This window comes from Onychomys torridus, chromosome 4 (genome assembly GCF_903995425.1).
Source record: "Onychomys torridus chromosome 4, mOncTor1.1, whole genome shotgun sequence".
In the NCBI taxonomy this organism is placed as follows: Eukaryota; Metazoa; Chordata; class Mammalia; order Rodentia; family Cricetidae; genus Onychomys; species Onychomys torridus.
In genome coordinates this window covers 125,424,538-125,441,930 of record NC_050446.1, presented here as the reverse complement: position 1 = coordinate 125,441,930, position 17,393 = coordinate 125,424,538, and the positions used below count along the sequence as shown (strand labels likewise).

The following is a 17,393-nucleotide window of genomic DNA, read 5'->3' as shown; positions in this document are numbered from 1 at the left end:
GTCCCTCTCTCTTCCCCAAGATCTGGCACTAGGGCTCAGAGGCCTTGTCTCTGGTGCACAGAGATACAGCCTTGGAGCAACAAACTATGGGTGCTCCACAGCCAGGCCTGTAAGTCACTCCTGTCACAGACTACTCTCTATGCAGGACTGCCCAGAGTTCTCTGGGGCTGGAAATGGGAGCAGGTTTCCCCTGCCAGCCTCGGAGAAAACAGAATCTCCCAGCTCTTAAAGGGACAGACCCCAATATCCGTTCCAGAGATGGGAGCCCATACCAGCAGGATTCAGCCTAAGGCCATGCCTGTACTACCTCAAGATCACTGTGTGCCCAGCCTAAGCTAACGATGACACAGGTCCCTGCTCCAGGGCCCAGAGTTTCACCATCTCAGCACTGTTGACTTTGGGGCCTGGATAATGATCTTTTTCTAGGGGCTGCCTGGTGCATTATGGGATGCTGGCCTTGGCTTCTGTCTGCCTGATGTCAGTTACACCTCTCTCATGGGCTGTAGCATCCAAATACTTCTGAGAAATTGCTAAAGTGTCTCCTAGGGCAAGACCGCTTAGGACATAGCTTCATTGTACAAACAAGGACACTGAGGCAGGGAAAGGGCCAGGGCTCAAGGCTAAGGGCAGCAGAGCTGGACACAACTGTTCTTGGACAGTGATGACATATTTATCTTGGCTGTCTAATGCATCTGTCACTAGGCAGGCATAACAGGCAGGTTTGCATGTCACTTCCTAGAAGGCGACTGAAGTAAAGTTGTTGCGTGTGGATTTTCCCAGAGAAGTGTAGGTAACGGGAACACACCCAGTTTGGTGTCAGGCTGACAGAAGCAGGCTTTGTTTGGGAGTCCTGATGTTTTGTGCTGACAGTTGCAGAAAAGCCAAGTCATGGGAAGAGGGTGACACCCCGTCTGTGTCCTGTCATTCAGGTTCACAGCGCAGCGGGAGGGGGTGGTGCCAGGGTGAGCTCTCGCTCCTCAGTGGGCCATTGTGTGCTGATCCTCTGCCAGTCACAGGCACTTGGCTTGTCGTGTTTGATGCCTTCCCTGAGCTGGAGCAGGGTACACAGAGAAGACTGGGCTCAGCTCTTCCTTGGCGCTTACAGATTATGGGCACCAATGGGCACATCTGCACATGTGTGTGTAGGCACACACACACATACACACATATACACACACATACACATATACCCACATATACACACACGTATATACACTCACACATACACATATACAAACACATACACACACATATATACACTCACACACACATACACATACATAAACTTACACACATACATGCACACACTTACACACACACATACACACACTCACACATGACTGGAATAAGATGTCAGTATCCCCGAGGTTCAGCAGTGCAATGCAGGGCTCTGAAGAGGGAGTGGCCTTCATATCTAGGGAAAAAGAGATGATGTCAGAGAAGAGGAGGGGCCACACAGGCCTGTTTTCTATTTGCTCTTTTGCTTCAGGAGAGTGAGGGGTTGGTTGGTAGGTTAGTTTCATTTACTGGGGTGTGTGTGGGGGGGAGTCTCACATAACCCAGGCTGACGTCAAATTCACTGTGTGGCCAAGGATGACCTTGAACTCCTGATCCTCCTGCCCCAGCCTCCAGTGTGCTGGGATTCCAGGTGTTCATCGCCACATCTGGTTCACTCAGTGCTGGAGCTGGAACCCACAGCCTCCCCCATGCTAGGCCAACACTCTGACAACTGAGTCCTGTCTGACCTTTTGTGGCCTCTCATCTACAGCTCGGGAGGCACCTGTCATGCTTGCAATTACCATGTGACCGTTTAGTTCCCACCCTCCCACAAGCCGTTTGCTTCCTGGATCCCTGAGCAGATTCTCCAGGATGAGTTGACTGAGCCTGAATTTCCTGTCCACCTCAAATCCAGTCAGCCACAGGAAAGAACGTGAGCCTGTGAGCCACCCCAGCCCCAGGCAGAAGGACAGCGGTCAACGAGGAGGTGCAGGCATTTTGACAGACAGGCGAAGGGTTTCAGTTTTGCGCTGAGAAGTCTGGGAAATGTATTAAGCAGAAACTAATGTCTCTGGACTTATATTTTACAGAAAGAGTACCAAAGCCGTTCATTATATCTACTCTCAGATGGATTCATTAATCACAACAAATATCTATCGAGCCCCTTCTCTTGGCCAATCCTCTTCTATAATCTGTGTGTGTGTGTGTGTGTGTGTGTGTGTGTGTGTGTGTGTGTGTGTGTGTGTGTGAAGGTCAGAGGATAACTTTACGGAGTCAGTTCTCTCCTTCTACCTTTATGTGGGTGCCAGGGATCAAACAGAGGTCACCAGACTTGCAGGACCTTTACCCACTGGGCCCTTTCACCAGCTCTCAAGCTCTCTTCTTGACCCGGGGGACTAGATGGTAAAGCAGAGACCCTTGGGCCCAAAAGTTCATATTCCCTTTCACTTAAGACCTATCCAGGACATCTGTGCCCATCATGGAAAAGTGACCTGCAAGATCTGGTACTGGGCTTTCTGTTGTTACCAAATATAAGGATCATGTTACCAAATGATCCTTAGCATTTCGTCTGACATTTGTATTTGTCATTTTTAGTCGTGTGTAGGTGAGTGTGTGTGTATGTGGGTATACATACACAATGAGGCCATTGCTAAGAGGTGTATTGTAGGGTATGTGCACATGAGGACATCATTGCTATCAGAAGGGTGTGTGTGTGTGTGTGTGTGTGTGTGTGTGTGTGTGTGTGTGTATGTGTACATGAACCCATTGCTATCAGAGGGTGGGTGGTATATGCACATGAAGCCATTGCTATAGAGGCCGTGGCATCGGATCTCCTGGAACTAGAGTTCCAGATGGTTAGGACTCTGGGGCGCAAACTCCGGTCCTCTGGGAAAACAGCAAGTATGCTAAACCACTAAGCTGCCCTCTTACCCCTCCATGTGACTGTTAACACACTTAAGATCTCATGCTGAGGAATCTGGGTCCAAATCCTGGCTCTGCTGTATCCTATTTTTTATAATTTTATTCATTTATTTTATGTGTTTAGGTGTGTTGTCTACATGTGTGTCCATGCACCACATATGTGCAGTATTCACAGAGCCCAGAAGAGGTTTCCCTGAAAAAGGAGTTACAGACAGTTATGAGCACTGGGAATTGAACCCAGGTCCTCTAGAAGAGCAGTCAATACTCTTAACCACTGAGCCATCTCTCCAGCCCCTCATGTGCTGAGTTTCACTGTTCAGCAGAGCTAATGATACTTCCTTTGGTGTATGGGGCTAGAAGGTGGTGTCTCATAAAGCCCAGGCTGGCCTTGAATTCCTGATCCTCCTGTCTCAGCTTGACAAGTGCTGGGTTTACAAGAGTGTGTCTCCACATCTGTCTTCAGTGGAGTGAATAACACTTAATAAGATTGACACAGCAGTGAGATATGGGCTGTGCTTGTTGGTATCACCCATCACCCCAGGACTTGGGTGGTAGAGACAGGAACGTTGGAAGGAAAAGGCCTCAGCCTGGGTAAGAAGTGAGTCCCTGTCTGCAAAAGTAAATGAGATAAGCCATAAAAAGTGCTTGGCTCACCATTCAGCCCTGGGCACCAGCACTGCACCCCAGAATTATGTCCACAGTCACTCTTGGCCCCTGACATTTTTGTAGGTAACACTTTATTGAGAGACAGCCAATGCATCCATTCTTGTTTTTCTCCAGGCTGCTACTACTGCAAAGTTGCATGGCTGCAACACAGTGCACCAGCCAATACTTTTCTCTCTGGGTTTTTGTAGAGAAAGTTTGCTTGCTGACAAGCTTGAAATTGTTCTCATTTTCTAGCCTTGATTTTCACATCTGTGTCATGAATGGGTTTGCAGAAATTATCTTTTCAAACTGTCGAGATGTGAAAATGCACTCAAATGCTGCAATGACCATGTATGAAGGTCATGCTTTTCTGGGTGCTGACTGAGCCCACTCTTCTCCTCACAGAGTTGCTGGGTGCTGACTGAGCCCTCTCCCCTCCTCACAGGGAGTTGCTGGGTGCTGACTGAGCCCTCTCCCCTCCTCACAGGGAGTTGCTGGGTGCTGACTGAGCCCTCTCCCCTCCTCACAGGGAGTTGCTGGGTGCTGACTGAGCCCTCTCCCCTCCTCACAGGGAGTTGCTGGGTGCTGACTGAGCCCTCTCTTCTCCCTGCAGATCCTGGCCATCATCTCCATCATGTTCATTGTCCTTTCTACCATCGCCCTGTCACTCAACACACTGCCTGAGCTGCAGAGCCTGGATGAGTTTGGCCAGAGCACGGACAACCCACAGCTGGCGCATGTGGAAGCAGTATGCATTGCGTGGTTCACCATGGAGTACTTGCTGAGGTTCCTGTCCTCGCCCAAGAAATGGAAGTTTTTTAAGGGCCCTCTCAATGCCATTGACTTACTGGCCATCCTGCCCTACTACGTCACCATCTTCCTCACAGAATCCAACAAGAGTGTGCTGCAGTTCCAGAATGTACGCCGTGTGGTCCAGATCTTCCGAATTATGCGCATCCTTCGCATCCTGAAGCTGGCTCGCCATTCCACTGGCCTGCAGTCCCTGGGTTTCACACTGCGCAGAAGCTACAACGAGCTGGGCTTGCTCATCCTCTTTCTCGCCATGGGCATCATGATCTTCTCCAGCTTGGTCTTCTTTGCCGAGAAGGATGAGGATGACACCAAGTTCAAAAGCATCCCTGCCTCTTTCTGGTGGGCCACCATCACCATGACAACTGTTGGGTATGGAGACATCTACCCTAAGACTCTCCTGGGGAAGATTGTGGGGGGCCTCTGCTGCATTGCTGGGGTCCTAGTGATTGCTCTTCCCATTCCCATTATCGTTAACAACTTCTCGGAGTTCTACAAGGAGCAGAAGCGGCAGGAGAAAGCCATCAAGCGGAGAGAAGCTCTGGAAAGAGCCAAGAGAAATGGCAGCATCGTGTCTATGAACATGAAGGATGCCTTCGCCCGGAGCATTGAGATGATGGACATCGTGGTAGAGAAAAATGGAGAGAACATGTCTAAGAAAGATAAAGTGCAAGATAACCACCTGTCTCCCAACAAGTGGAAATGGACCAAGAGGGCACTATCCGAGACCAGCTCAAGCAAGTCCTTTGAAACCAAGGAGCAGGGGTCCCCTGAGAAGGCCAGATCATCTTCCAGTCCTCAGCATCTGAATGTCCAGCAGTTGGAAGACATGTACAATAAGATGGCCAAGACACAGTCCCAACCCATCCTCAATACCAAGGAGATGGCACCACAGAGCAAGCCGACGGAAGAACTGGAGATGGGAAGCATGCCCAGCCCCGTGGCCCCTCTGCCCACACGCACAGAAGGCGTCATCGACATGCGAAGCATGTCCAGCATTGACAGCTTCATCAGCTGTGCCACAGACTTCCCTGAAGCTACCCGATTCTCCCACAGTCCTCTGGCATCCCTCTCCAGCAAGGCTGGGGGCAGCACAGCTCCAGAGGTAGGCTGGCGGGGGGCTCTGGGTGCCAGTGGTGGGAGACTCATTGAGGCCCACACCACTCCTGAAGCCAGCCGCTCTGGTTTCTTCGTTGAGAGCCCCAGGAGTTCCATGAAGACCAACAACCCCATGAAGCTCCGGGCACTCAAGGTCAACTTCATGGAGGGTGAGCCCAGCCCGCTACTTCCCTCTCTGGGCATGTACCACGATCCTCTTAGGAACAGAGGAGGTGCAGCAGCTGCGGTTGCAGGACTGGAGTGCGCCTCACTTTTAGACAAGCCTGTGCTGAGCCCAGAGTCCTCTATCTACACCACAGCAAGTGCCAGGACACCCCCTCGCTCCCCTGAGAAACACACAGCAATAGCATTCAACTTTGAGGCGGGCGTCCACCAGTACATAGACACGGACACAGATGATGAAGGTCAGCCGCTCTACAGCGTGGACTCCAGTCCTCCCAAGAGTCTCCATGGGAGCACTAGCCCCAAGTTCAGCATTGGAACTAGAACGGAGAAGAACCATTTTGAAAGCTCCCCCTTGCCCACCTCCCCTAAGTTCTTAAGGCCGAACTGTGTCTACTCCTCAGAAGGGTTGACTGGGAAAGGCCCCGGAGCTCAAGAGAAGTGTAAGCTGGAGAACCACACCTCTCCCGATGTGCACCTGCTGCCTGGGGGAGGAGCGCATGGGAGCACGCGGGATCAGAGCATCTGAGCTGCCCACGGCAGAGGGGAATTTACAGGAGAAATCAAGGAGCGGGGGGATGCTCGGATAACTGCTGCTGAGTTCTATCTGACCTCGGAGACACAAGGCCCCTGCAGAGCCCCAACAACAGGAAAGACCCTGAGAGCCATGACAGACCTGTGGACACGTAACCAGCCAAGCCACAGGGACCATACCTCCTAGCAGCACCTTCCTGAGATGATGTAAGCGGAGCTCACAGCCACTAAGACCTAGCCTCGGCCACCCACTCCCCTTGAGGTTCTCCCAGGCCCAGCGTGCGCCATCTCCATCTCTTGTGGCTTCAGCTGGAGGATGGCGTTGGAACCAGGGGCTGCCAGTGAAAGAATGGGCTGACTGTACTGACTGTCGCCCAGCCACCTCCAAGAACACTGCCCTCTGTGGCAAGGGACAGGGGACACTTTGATCCTGAGGGATTCTCCGCTCCATCAGCAGTGGTCCCAGCGCATCACCCTTAATGAAGCAAGGGGCTTGACTGATTCAGTGTTCTGTGGTGCCCAGGGCTTTATTCTGGGATGCTGTAAGGGTTAGCTGACAATTTGGACTCAATTCTTTCTGTCCTCCTGGCAATCAAGGAAGGGTTCAAGACAGTTGGGACACAGCCAGGGGATAAACCAGACCACCACTTATAGGGCTGTCACAGGAATGAGCGTTCGAAACAGCACTAGCCTGAACTCAGAAGATACGTGAGCGTCAAATATGCAAACAAGATGTATTATTCAAAGAGACTGTGTGACTGAAGAACAGCATTAAAAAATAATAAATATCATTTTCTACATGAAAAAAGGAAAAAAACAGCCCTCACTGAACTGCCCTGTGCAGGCTTCTGACTACTTTTTGTTGTGGGAGGACATGGGAACATATCGACTATGAGGGAAGTTCTTTTTTTTTTCCCTGTGGTATTCAAGCTAAAAAATAATAATAAGTTAATAAAAAGCACTTTATGTTTTTCTAATCTAGGCTCTACCAGGGACAGTGTCAAGATCTCACACTTTAAAACAAGCACTATTTCCCATGGGCCGTATGGTGGCCCTGCACTTGGGGTGTTACTTGTGCCCATTTCTGGCCACAGTGGGTCTCACTGTCACCACATAAGAATCTGGGGCTCCTCCATAGCCCCTCAGGATCACCCCTCATCCCTCATGGGTCAGGAGGGGTCCTTAGCCCTCGGGGCAGAGCTCTCTTAAAGTCCCGTGTGCAAGAGACACACATATCTCAGAAGGGCGCAGCAAGTGGGGGTCGGGAATCATACTGTTCTTTCTTGTCAACCAGCCATTGTGTGTCCTGTGTCACTGTCCTGAAAGCCCGATGCTCTTTCCTGCAGCCATCTAGGCAGACGGCACAGCCAAAAGCAATAAGTACCCATGTGTGTTCCTACAGGTTCTGATGTACTTCCTGGTGTCGGTCTTCCTGTCCTCACGTGTTGACCTGGCGTTGTCCTGCCTGCTTGTAACCCAGTGGCACAGTGTTGTTGGCCCTTCCTCAGTGACACCAGTCCGCACGATGCTATAGATAATGGCTTGTGTATCAGTAGAGATGGTGTTATTGGTCAGCCTGTCTGTAGTACAATGGGGCAATGTGGTTTTCTTACTATAGTGTTAGTGGATAATGTCCCAAATGCTGTAGTGTCCTCCCTGTCCTCAGAACAGTGACAGGCATGTGTCTTCCTGATGGAGCAATGACATGATATTGAACACCTGTCCTCAGTATAATTTATGGCTGGTCTGCCCAATAGTTCAATGGCATGATCCACCCATCAGCACACTTACATCACAATCTTTCTGCCTCCTGTTTCCATGGCTGAGGTCAGGCCACCTGTAGGTAGAATGCTAAAGGGTTATACACTAACCTTAAGCAAAGTGTTTTCTACAGTTCATGACACTTCTCAGCATTTCTGGGGACCAGGGTCCCCTCCCTCCAGAGGGTGCACCTTGGTATTGGCTGTGAATGAAGAAAACTGAGAAGTCAACTGTCTGACCAGCCTCAGAGCTTTCTCAAAACAGACACAGAGGGGCTGAGACAGTGGAGGTCACCCTGAACAGCAGCACCCTGGAGGCAGGAAGCAAGGGGGGGACTCCAGGGCCCCCGATGAGCTCAGCCTGGTGCTGGGGGGCTGTTGATGTGACTGTGGGACCGTTCTGCTGACCATCTTTTGTGTCTCTTTGTTTCTTCATCACCATAGATGTTACCCAGCAGCACAAACGTGAAACTTCAGGGAAAAAACAAACCAACGCTTTTTGATAAAAAGTCAATAGTTGTGATTTCCGATTCAGATATTTTTAGAGCTCTCTGTAAAAACTCCTACTGATAATATAGTCTATTTTACATATCAGGAAGTAAACATGTCCTAACATAGCCATATATAGCCAGAAGGAAGTTACTGTCCCCTTCTTCAAATCAAGGCATTTCATTTGTCGGTTAAGCCGATGGCCAGTGTACAGAGTAGAAGTGATTTCTTTCTTTTCTAAGAACCACTTGGTGCGACTCTCCTTGTAACCAAAGGCCCCTCTGCCTTGTGTCATGTAGGACCTGGCTGCCCCTTCCTCCTGTGTTTTGTGTGACCGTAAAGTAGCATTTTATAGAGTAAATGGAAGACGAATTCAGAATCCCCCTTCCTAACTGAAGAAACAGAGTCTGCAGAATTCTACAGAAACAACCATCAAAACTCAATGTAAAGTATGAGTAAAAGTTTTCCGTTTTATTTTGGGTTTTGCTGGTTTGTTGTTTTTGTTGTTGCTGTTGTTTTTGTTCCCCCTCCCCCACGTGTGTGTGTGTGTGTGTGTGTGTGTGTGTGTGTGTGTGTGTGTGTGTGTTTGTGTACTGTGGGAATATAGCTTTTCCTTCGTGTGTGACTCAAGTTAGAATACTGTAAATTTTCCTACCAGCCCTCCACCTGCTGACAAGGAACGCTGAGTTTCATTCCACACATACCTGTCCTGGGTTCCTGTGTTTACGTGCTCTGGGAAAGGTGGAGAAGAGTCACCAAGATGAAGCAGTGTCTGAAAGAAGGGTCTCAGTAGTGAAGAGGGAAGCCAGGGTGTGGAGGCAGAGGCTACCTGAGCTTGGTGGTCCATTTCCGCCTGTCCTAAACCAACCACAGCAAAAAGGAGTGAGGTTCCGTCAATAACACCAAGGTTATTGTCCAGTTATGAAATCAACAAGACCGTCAAGAACCCAGCAGAACTTGAGTTCCAGCATCCATCCCATCATCAGAAAAGCCAGGCATAGGGCGGTTGTGTGTGCCCATCACACTGGGAAAACCTGACCCATGGGAGAGGTGAGGACAGGTCAGTCTTCTCACCTTTTTATCATTGGATGTCCCCAAAACAGCAGGTCTGAGGCAGCAGACTTCTGTCTGGGATTCCATCTTAAGCACATTTAGAGGAGAAAGGAAAAAGAAGAGAGAACATTGGTCATCAAAGAGAGAGGAAATACCCAAATCATGAGGAAGCCATCGTTAACCCCCTCTGCTCACCCTCAACGGTTGCTTTTTCCAATGGAGTCCTTCTTGTCTACCTCCTCTGTGTTCCAGAACTGCAGCCTCGTCTTGGCCCCTTCTCCTGAGGAGATCCATGTTTCTAAGGAGAAGGAAAAAACAACAAGACGCAACAGCATCCTCTTCTATACAACTGTAATGTATTGTCGATATTTGTAATTATTATATATTTGTCTGACTCTGGTCATGGCTGGAATGTCTAGTCCATGAACAAGGGAATATTTAAAATTCATCACAGATAAGGGTCCCTAAAGCCAGGTCTCTCTATATAGAGAGATAGATATAGATATATAAATATCTCTCCTTTCCTTATTTCTCTGCCAACTTGTCTCAAGTAAAGTAACCACAGGCCACCCTGAATCAAAAGAGGACGTACAGAAAAGCTTCTAGAAAATGCTGCTTCAAAGATGTACTTGGCATGTGTGTAGCCGAGAAGTTGGCAGAAGAAAGAAGGGGCTCTCAGGTCTCCAGCAGGACAACAGAACACTCCAGCCCCAGGCATTTCCTAACCTAGTTATTGTTTGTAGAACAACACTCAAATGTTTTCATGTCACCAGGCCAGGGCCATCTAAACCAGCCCTGGCCACACCTGGAAATAAGAGTTACCTCTGCATTTTCTGTTGCCATTTCTTCTGGCTCTAGAAGCATCTATATCCTAGGACATCCACATATCTCAGAGTAGTCTATTTTTTTGTTCACATAAATATATATATATATGTATTTTTAGTATATTTATAATAGGACAACTTAGTCTAATTTCTTTTGTAACAATAATATCTCGGGGGTTTTACTGTTGCTCATTTGCATAGCTGGTCTTTTCTGCTCTTCATCATTCCTTCCCACTGTCCCTTGGGCTGTTTTTCTTTTTCTTTTCTTTTCTTCTGTTGGATTTTGGTTGTCTGGAGGTGAGGAAAGACGGGGGTTTGACATCTTGGAAGACTGTGTTCCTGGCCCCTCGGGGGCAGTGCAGTGAGGGGGGTGAGGATTCTGTGTCTTTCCTCATCATGTCTGTGATCAGGTCTGGCTATCACTCTTAAGAATCCAGGTGTGCAGAAACAAGCCAGGTGAAGCAGAGGTGTAGTTGGGACCTGGGCTGCCCGGAGCTTAGGCTTTACCCTCCCAGGATCTTAAAGGACCGAGCTTTCTGGTTCCTAAAAATACTGGAACCAAGACCCTCCTGCAAGCAAACTTGTCTCTGATCGCTAAGCTCAGGAACAGTCCTGAGTTCCTCTTGGCCAGACTGTCCCCATGTCCAGCATCCTGCTTCCCAGGGCCATCAACTGGATCCAGGGACCAGAGCATGTGCAGGCTCTGGCAAACTTCAGAGGAATGTGCTGCATCTCCGACCCCTTTCTCACAGTCTCACCAAAAACCAGTGGCCAGACAGCCTTTTAGCCAAAAGCTGAGGAGTCCAAGGCTGTGATCTTCCTGCCCAGTCCTTCTCAGCTGCGCCAAGAGTGAAATTTGGGGCAAGGGCAGCAGTATTTTTCCAGCTTCCACTTTTCCAAGCCTCCAGTCCTTGATCAGTCCTGAACATTCATCTGTGAGGCAATTTTGAGTCTAGGGGCAGGTGATGGACAGACATGGAGTGAAAGGGGTTCTCCATCAGTCACTTACACGGAACAGCAAAGAAAGCCAATCAGATTGCCTCTCATGCTCAACTGGTCACCTGCCTGCCTCAGCTCTGGGCTCTGAGCTCCATCAGCATCTGATATTCAGGTGGAGCCAGGACCATTTCCATCTCAGACAGGGATGATGTCCCCCACCGAAAGACCCCCAAGAGGATGCTAACCCAAATGCAAATTCATTATTCTGGTGGTTGGATTTCCTTTTCTTCCCTTTGGTTTTGTTCTGTTTTGTGGTGTTGGGAAATCTAGCTAGGGCCTTGGCTGTGTCAGACTAGTGCTTGACCCCTAAGCTACATCTCCAGCCCCTGAATGTGTTATTTTGGAATGTAATCCTTATCGGTTTCCCCAGCCCTAAAATTCCTGGTAATCTGGTTTGTTCCAAATAAAACAGGCAAGAGTGTGTGTGTGTGTGTGTGTGTGTGTGTGTGTGTGTGTGTGTGTAACTTTTGCATAGAACAAAATTTAAAAGTGCTGTCCTGATATTTCCCAGGTTTCCTACCCAGATAAGTAAACACTGGCTGTCTTCCCAAGAAAGAGGGGGTACGCTCTGACCCCTCTGCTTGCCTTAGAATTCCTCTCAAAATTTCCAAGTGGCAATTTGAACTAAATTTGGAAGGGGCTGTTAGTCAAGTGAGCCCTCTTCTTCACGTCTAGCCCTACCTCTTTCCCTGCCTCTTTCTCTCTCGGCCAAGATCCTGAAGAACTCTAAAAGCTTGTAGGAGAGCATGGGCAGGGAGCTGGCCCACAGACATAGGCACCTAATGTGAGTTGGTCAGTTCTGCTCAAAGCAAGTAAGCCCTTTCTCATCAGTTAGGTGATGTGCTCATGGAATGCCATGCCTGGTGGGTAAGGAGCTCCAGACTACCTGCTGTATTACAGGAATTCACAGGGAGGCTGGATAATGCACAAATGGGCCCTGGCATTACTACAAAATTAGACTGGAAACTCCAAGTAATTCTTTGTGTGAGTGTGTGTGTGTGTGTGTGCGCGTGCGCGTGTGCGTGTGCGTGCGCGTGCGCGTGCGCGTGTGTGTGTGTGTGTGTGTGTGTGTGTGTGTGTGTGTGTGTGTGTTCTGTCCATGGCCTTGTGTGCGCATGTGGGTATCTGCATGGGTGTCTTGAACATTCTGGGCCCAGGCTCAGGCCATGTAGACAAGGACTTGGAGCACAACTAAAAGGACCTCAGGTTATAGGGTAGGGCCGTCCTGGGAGGCACCAGAGCAAGAGGCTGCAGCAGGGGACTCAATTTTACAAACCTGCTGCTCCTTGAGGACTTTTCTGACCCTGCCTATCATTCACCCAACCCATTCCCAGTGGCCTAACAAGGACCACTTGGAGATGAGGTGCATGTTGCCCTTTCCCCGGCCAGCAAAGGGCCAACTCGCAAAGTCCCCCCTGTGGTTGGCCACCGCATGGTGCTTCAGCCCTTTCCCCTAGACCCTGTGCCCTCAAAGAGATGCAGTGATAGCCCACAAGCCAGCCACCCACTGCCCAGGCAGTCCCAAAAGGCGCCATTCCAAAAGGGCTCTTTTTTCCTGTTAAATAAAATGTGAACCTAGTCAAGATTTTTCGAAGGTCTCTGCCCAAGAAATAAATCCAGAAAAATAAAAAAGGCCGAGGTAGCTGTAATTCTGCTTTACGAGAAACAAAGCTCCATCTGTTTCTAAGAAGAGAGCCTGCTCCCCATATCCATTCCCAAAGGGTATGCCTCCTGCTGTCCACCTCCACTCTCCCTCACTGGGCATGATGGGTGTGGAGAAGGTGGCATGTGAACTTCTGAGTGAGCCCAAGTCCAGGTGGTCTCAGTGTTTTTGAAAGGCAGCATAGACCAGTAGGGCCAGGGTTGGCTGAACCATTTCTTCTAAAACTAAACTAAACAAACCACTTTTCAACCACAGAGGTGTTGCCCAAGACACTCAGCTGCAGTTACAGTGCAGCTGGGGAAAATGTGGGAGATCCCCAATTCTGCCTCATTTAGATGTGCTCCAAGCCACACACAGAGCTCAGGCATTTCCTGCCTCCCTAGGCAAAGCTCAGTCTGGACAAGCAGGGTTGCACGTTAGAGGTTCCAGCTTCTGGGCTTCCCCAAGGTTTGAGACATCCAAGGGTAGTGGGCATCCAAGAGCCAGATGTGGTTCCAGGTAGTGGAGGGCAGCTGGCCTCTTTCTCTCTAGGCCCTTTTGGCTTAGTGTAAGCTAGAGGGCAGGGAGCCCCCTTTTTCTACACCAGAAGCCCATGGCCATCTGCCAGTAAGCTGTTGGCACACAGTGATCATCCAGCCTGTGATTTGGGGAAAGTGAATGTGTGGATGGGTGTGTAGTGAAAAGGGAATAGCTGGGGATTTTGCCAACTGGGAAGGGAAGAGTGGGGGTCCCTTTCTCTCTGAACTGCCCCCACTAATACCATGTCTTCTATGATCATGTTTGGAGTCACAGTAATGCCCACATTTGATGTTGGTAGCCTCAAACTGTTAGGGGCCCTGGCCTACTCGGAGCCTCCTGCCCTGAGACTGGCCAGCACCTGCTTGTCTTCCTGCTTGTTCTACTTCAGTTCACAGGGAGGTCACACGGAGACCACAGTAGCTATTGAGTAGTTCAAGCCAAAGGTCCAAAGTAGAGGGGGGTTGGGACTTGACTAGGGCGAGAGCATGGGAGCCAGTGTCTGGAACTGGATCTGGTTTCCTGAGCTGTAAGAACCAATGGTCTCTCCTTTTAACTGAGCCCCAAAGGCCCCCTTACAATGACAAGCACGCCAATCCCATCAGCTCAGACCCTCTGCCCCTCCCAGGACCCCACAGCATAAGGTGGGTGTTCCCTGCCAGAAAGCCATTCCGATTGCCCCACACTTCAAGGGGGCCAAGCCAGTCATATTAGCCATAATCCACCAGGGTCCTCAGCCACTTTTTTTTAGGTTGTGTTTATGGGTCCTGTTCAACCTTCATCAGTGGAAGGCTCTAGTCCTTCCTGTACATGTGACAGTGCACATTGGTGTACATGTGCTCATACATGCACACGAGTATACACACAAGGAAACCAACCAAACCCCAGTGTTGTCTTCTGCATGTGATGAGATGGACTTGTGACCCTTGTGTGACCTCCGGCTGCTGTCCTGTCTTGTAAAAAACGTTCACATGTTTAAGAATTTCCAAGCAAATGGTCCCTTAATGAAGTCTGCAGCGTTCAATAAAAGATCCGGAGAAAACAAGCCTGGTAGTGTTTGACTTATTTCTGGGAGAAAGGGGGAGGCTTGGGTGTCTGTAAGAAAGGCTGAATTCTGAGAGTCTGAGGACCTGGAAGGTCCATGCTGGTAACTTCACTTTCCTTGGAAGAGTGAGTGCATGAAAATCACCCCCAATACGCAAGCCATCTGGGAGTGTGTCCATGACTCGAAACCCAGAGCTGGCCATGTGGCTCTCGTGTCCACTCTACCTAGGTACTCCTTTCCCATAAAAATGTTTCCCCGTAGATGAGGTGAAGTGGTACACCCTGTCACCCCAGCACTCCTGAGAGTGGAAGTAAGAGCATCAGAGCTCCCAGCAACTCAGTCTCCCACAGCCCAAAACAAAGCAAAAGCCAAAGAAGGTGGCACCTTTGACCCACAGGGCTGACAGATGTGCAAAGCAACCTGGATTCCAGGGATAAGGGAAGTGGTGGGCGTGGCCATCTGGAGGACACACCCACCATGCGCTGGCCTCCAGCTAGTTCTTATCTCCTAGGGGCCTAGGATAGCAATGCCACATCTTACAAGAACCAGAAATCCGGAGCTGGCCAACGGCTCAACAAGTGAATCGAGCACTAGGACCCACGCGGTGGAAGGTCCACAAGTGCTCTTCTGACCTCCACAGGCATACTGTAGCACACCCCTCCCTCTCCCTCCCCCTCCCTCTCTCACACATAGATAATTGTAAATAATAATGATGAAAAAGAATCAGAGCCGGGCGGTGGTGGCGCACGCCTGTAATCCCAGCACTCGGGAGGCAGAGGCAGGTGGATCTCTGTGAGTTCGAGACCAGCCTGGTCTACAGAGCTAGTCCAGTAAAGGCGCAAAGCTACAGAGAAACCCTGTCTCAAAAAAACCAAAAAAAAAAAGAATCAGAAATCTGTATATTTTACAAGATTTCTGCCAGCTTTTAAATGTTGGTGATGAATTCTAGTTCTTTTCCATGTACTGGCCAATGGAGGTACATGTGCAGGCCAATGACACCAAGGCTGACCACAGCCACAGAAGCCACAGGCCAACCCCAGCCACAGGCTGACCACAACCATAGGCCAGACACAGCTAAAGGCTGACCAGAACTATGGACCAGAAACAGCCACCAGTGTTGGCCTCTCTGCCCTGAGCACCAAGGTCAAGAATATCTATTTGTTTCTGACTGCTATGAGCCAGATTTCCCCAGTGCCTAGCAACTTGAAGCACCTGCTTTCCTGTGGTTGTTATGGTACTGAAAGTCGAGAGCAGCTGTACCTGGATGACTCTAAGGTCACAACACATCAACTGCAATAATCCACTCCACTGAGACTGGAAGTGGAGCTCAGAAGCCTCCACTCTTAGCTGGTGATGTGGGTCCATTGGTAGAGCACTTGCCTAGCATGTAGATTCTATTCTCCAACATTACATAGACTAGGCATGATGGTATACACGGTATTCCCAGCATTCAGGAGGGGAAGGCAGGAAGGTCAGGAGCTCCAGGTCATTCTCCACTATATCATAAACCCAAGGCCAGCCTGGGCTGAATATCACAGGCCAGGCCGTTTTCCATTTGGTTTGAAAAAGTGTAGGGCTGGAGAGATGGCTCAGTGGTTAAGAGCATCGACTGCTCTTCCAGAGGTCCTGAGTTCAATTCCCAGCAACCACATGGTGGCTCACAACCACTTGTAATGAGATCTTGTGCCCTCTTCTGGCCTGCAGAGACACATGCAGGCAGAATACTGTGTACATAATAAATAAATAAATTTAAAAAAGAAAGAAAGAAAGAAAGAAAGAAAGAAAGAAAGAAAGAAAGAAAGAAAGAAAGAAAGAAAAAGAAAAAGTGTGTAAGCCTGGCTAGTGGTTTATTTCCTAAGTCAAGATGTTGAAGACGTGAGCACTGTATACTATGGCCCATCACCGGTGCCTGTAGGACAAAGGATGTTTCAAACACTCAACATAGAGGCTATCTTAGAAATCAGACTCAACTAACCTTGATGTAGATCAGAGCATGGCAGCCACGGTCTCCCTCTCAGCGGATGTGGTCCTGAAGGCTGCAGGGTGCCTAACAACCCTCACCCCCACCCTGGAGGCTAGGAGCACCCTCCTGCAGTTTCCCCAGCTGTCCCTGGTGGGGGTGGGGTGAAGAATGGGAACGAAGGCAAAGTTACCCCCAGTTGAGGTCCACTAGAACAGGATGGAACATCAAGGTCAAAATCTCCCTCCTACCTCAGCCCTCCATTTCCGGAGGCAATCCTGTCTACAGCTCTGGTCCTTCTGGGAGAGGATCTTGATGTGTACATGTGCTTGTGCACACACAAACACGCTGGGTGTTTCATTTTGCCTTCCTATGATCAGCCCGCCCTGCCCCCACATCTCATCGGGTGCATCTAAGACCTCATCCCAGATGAGATTTACGAGGCCTTCAGTGAGGCTGCCTGCGGTGTCCTGTCTGTGGCAATGGCTAGTTTCTGGTTGCCCCACCTCCCCTATAACAAGCGGTACTGAAGTAAATGGCCAGTGGGCCCTGCCTCTGGGCTCAACTTTCCACAGAGCTGGGATCTGCCTTTCCACTCCAATGCCAGCTCTCCAGCCACCACTGCCCACCACTTGGTAATTGCCATAGCCCCCAGCCCGGCTCCTCAGTTCTGCCCTTCATCTCTTCCAAGCTCTCCTTAACACAGTAGCCAGGGGAGTCCTGTCAAGCTGTCAGTCTGGGCATGTCACTGTGTCCTCAGAAAGCTTCCCAGAGGCTCCCATCACATGCTGCACAAAGCCCAGTCCTCGGTGAGTGCTGCCAGACGCTCATCTTCTGCCCCTGTGCTCACTGAGAGCACTGTTCTGTCATAGTCTCCTTCCTGCTTCTCACACAT

General features: G+C 49.7%; 1 protein-coding gene across 2 annotated transcripts in view; it reads left to right on the top strand.

Moving 5' to 3' along the window:
* The window catches only part of Kcnb1 (potassium voltage-gated channel subfamily B member 1), an 89,002-nt gene extending 76,660 nt beyond the window's left edge, over positions 1 to 12,342 (top strand). The window contains exons 3-4 of one of the 2 annotated variants that reach the window (XR_004944790.1): positions 4,178 to 8,882; positions 9,097 to 12,342. Coding sequence is in view for 1 of the 2 variants with exons in the window: in XM_036185796.1 (XP_036041689.1) it covers positions 4,178 to 6,184 (2,007 nt within the window). In the remaining variant the exon portion in view is untranslated. Of the gene's footprint in view, positions 1 to 4,177; positions 8,952 to 9,096 lie in introns of those variants that run through there. The other variant, XM_036185796.1, reaches the window with a different exon arrangement.
* The last annotated feature ends 5,051 nt before the right edge of the window (positions 12,343 to 17,393 follow it).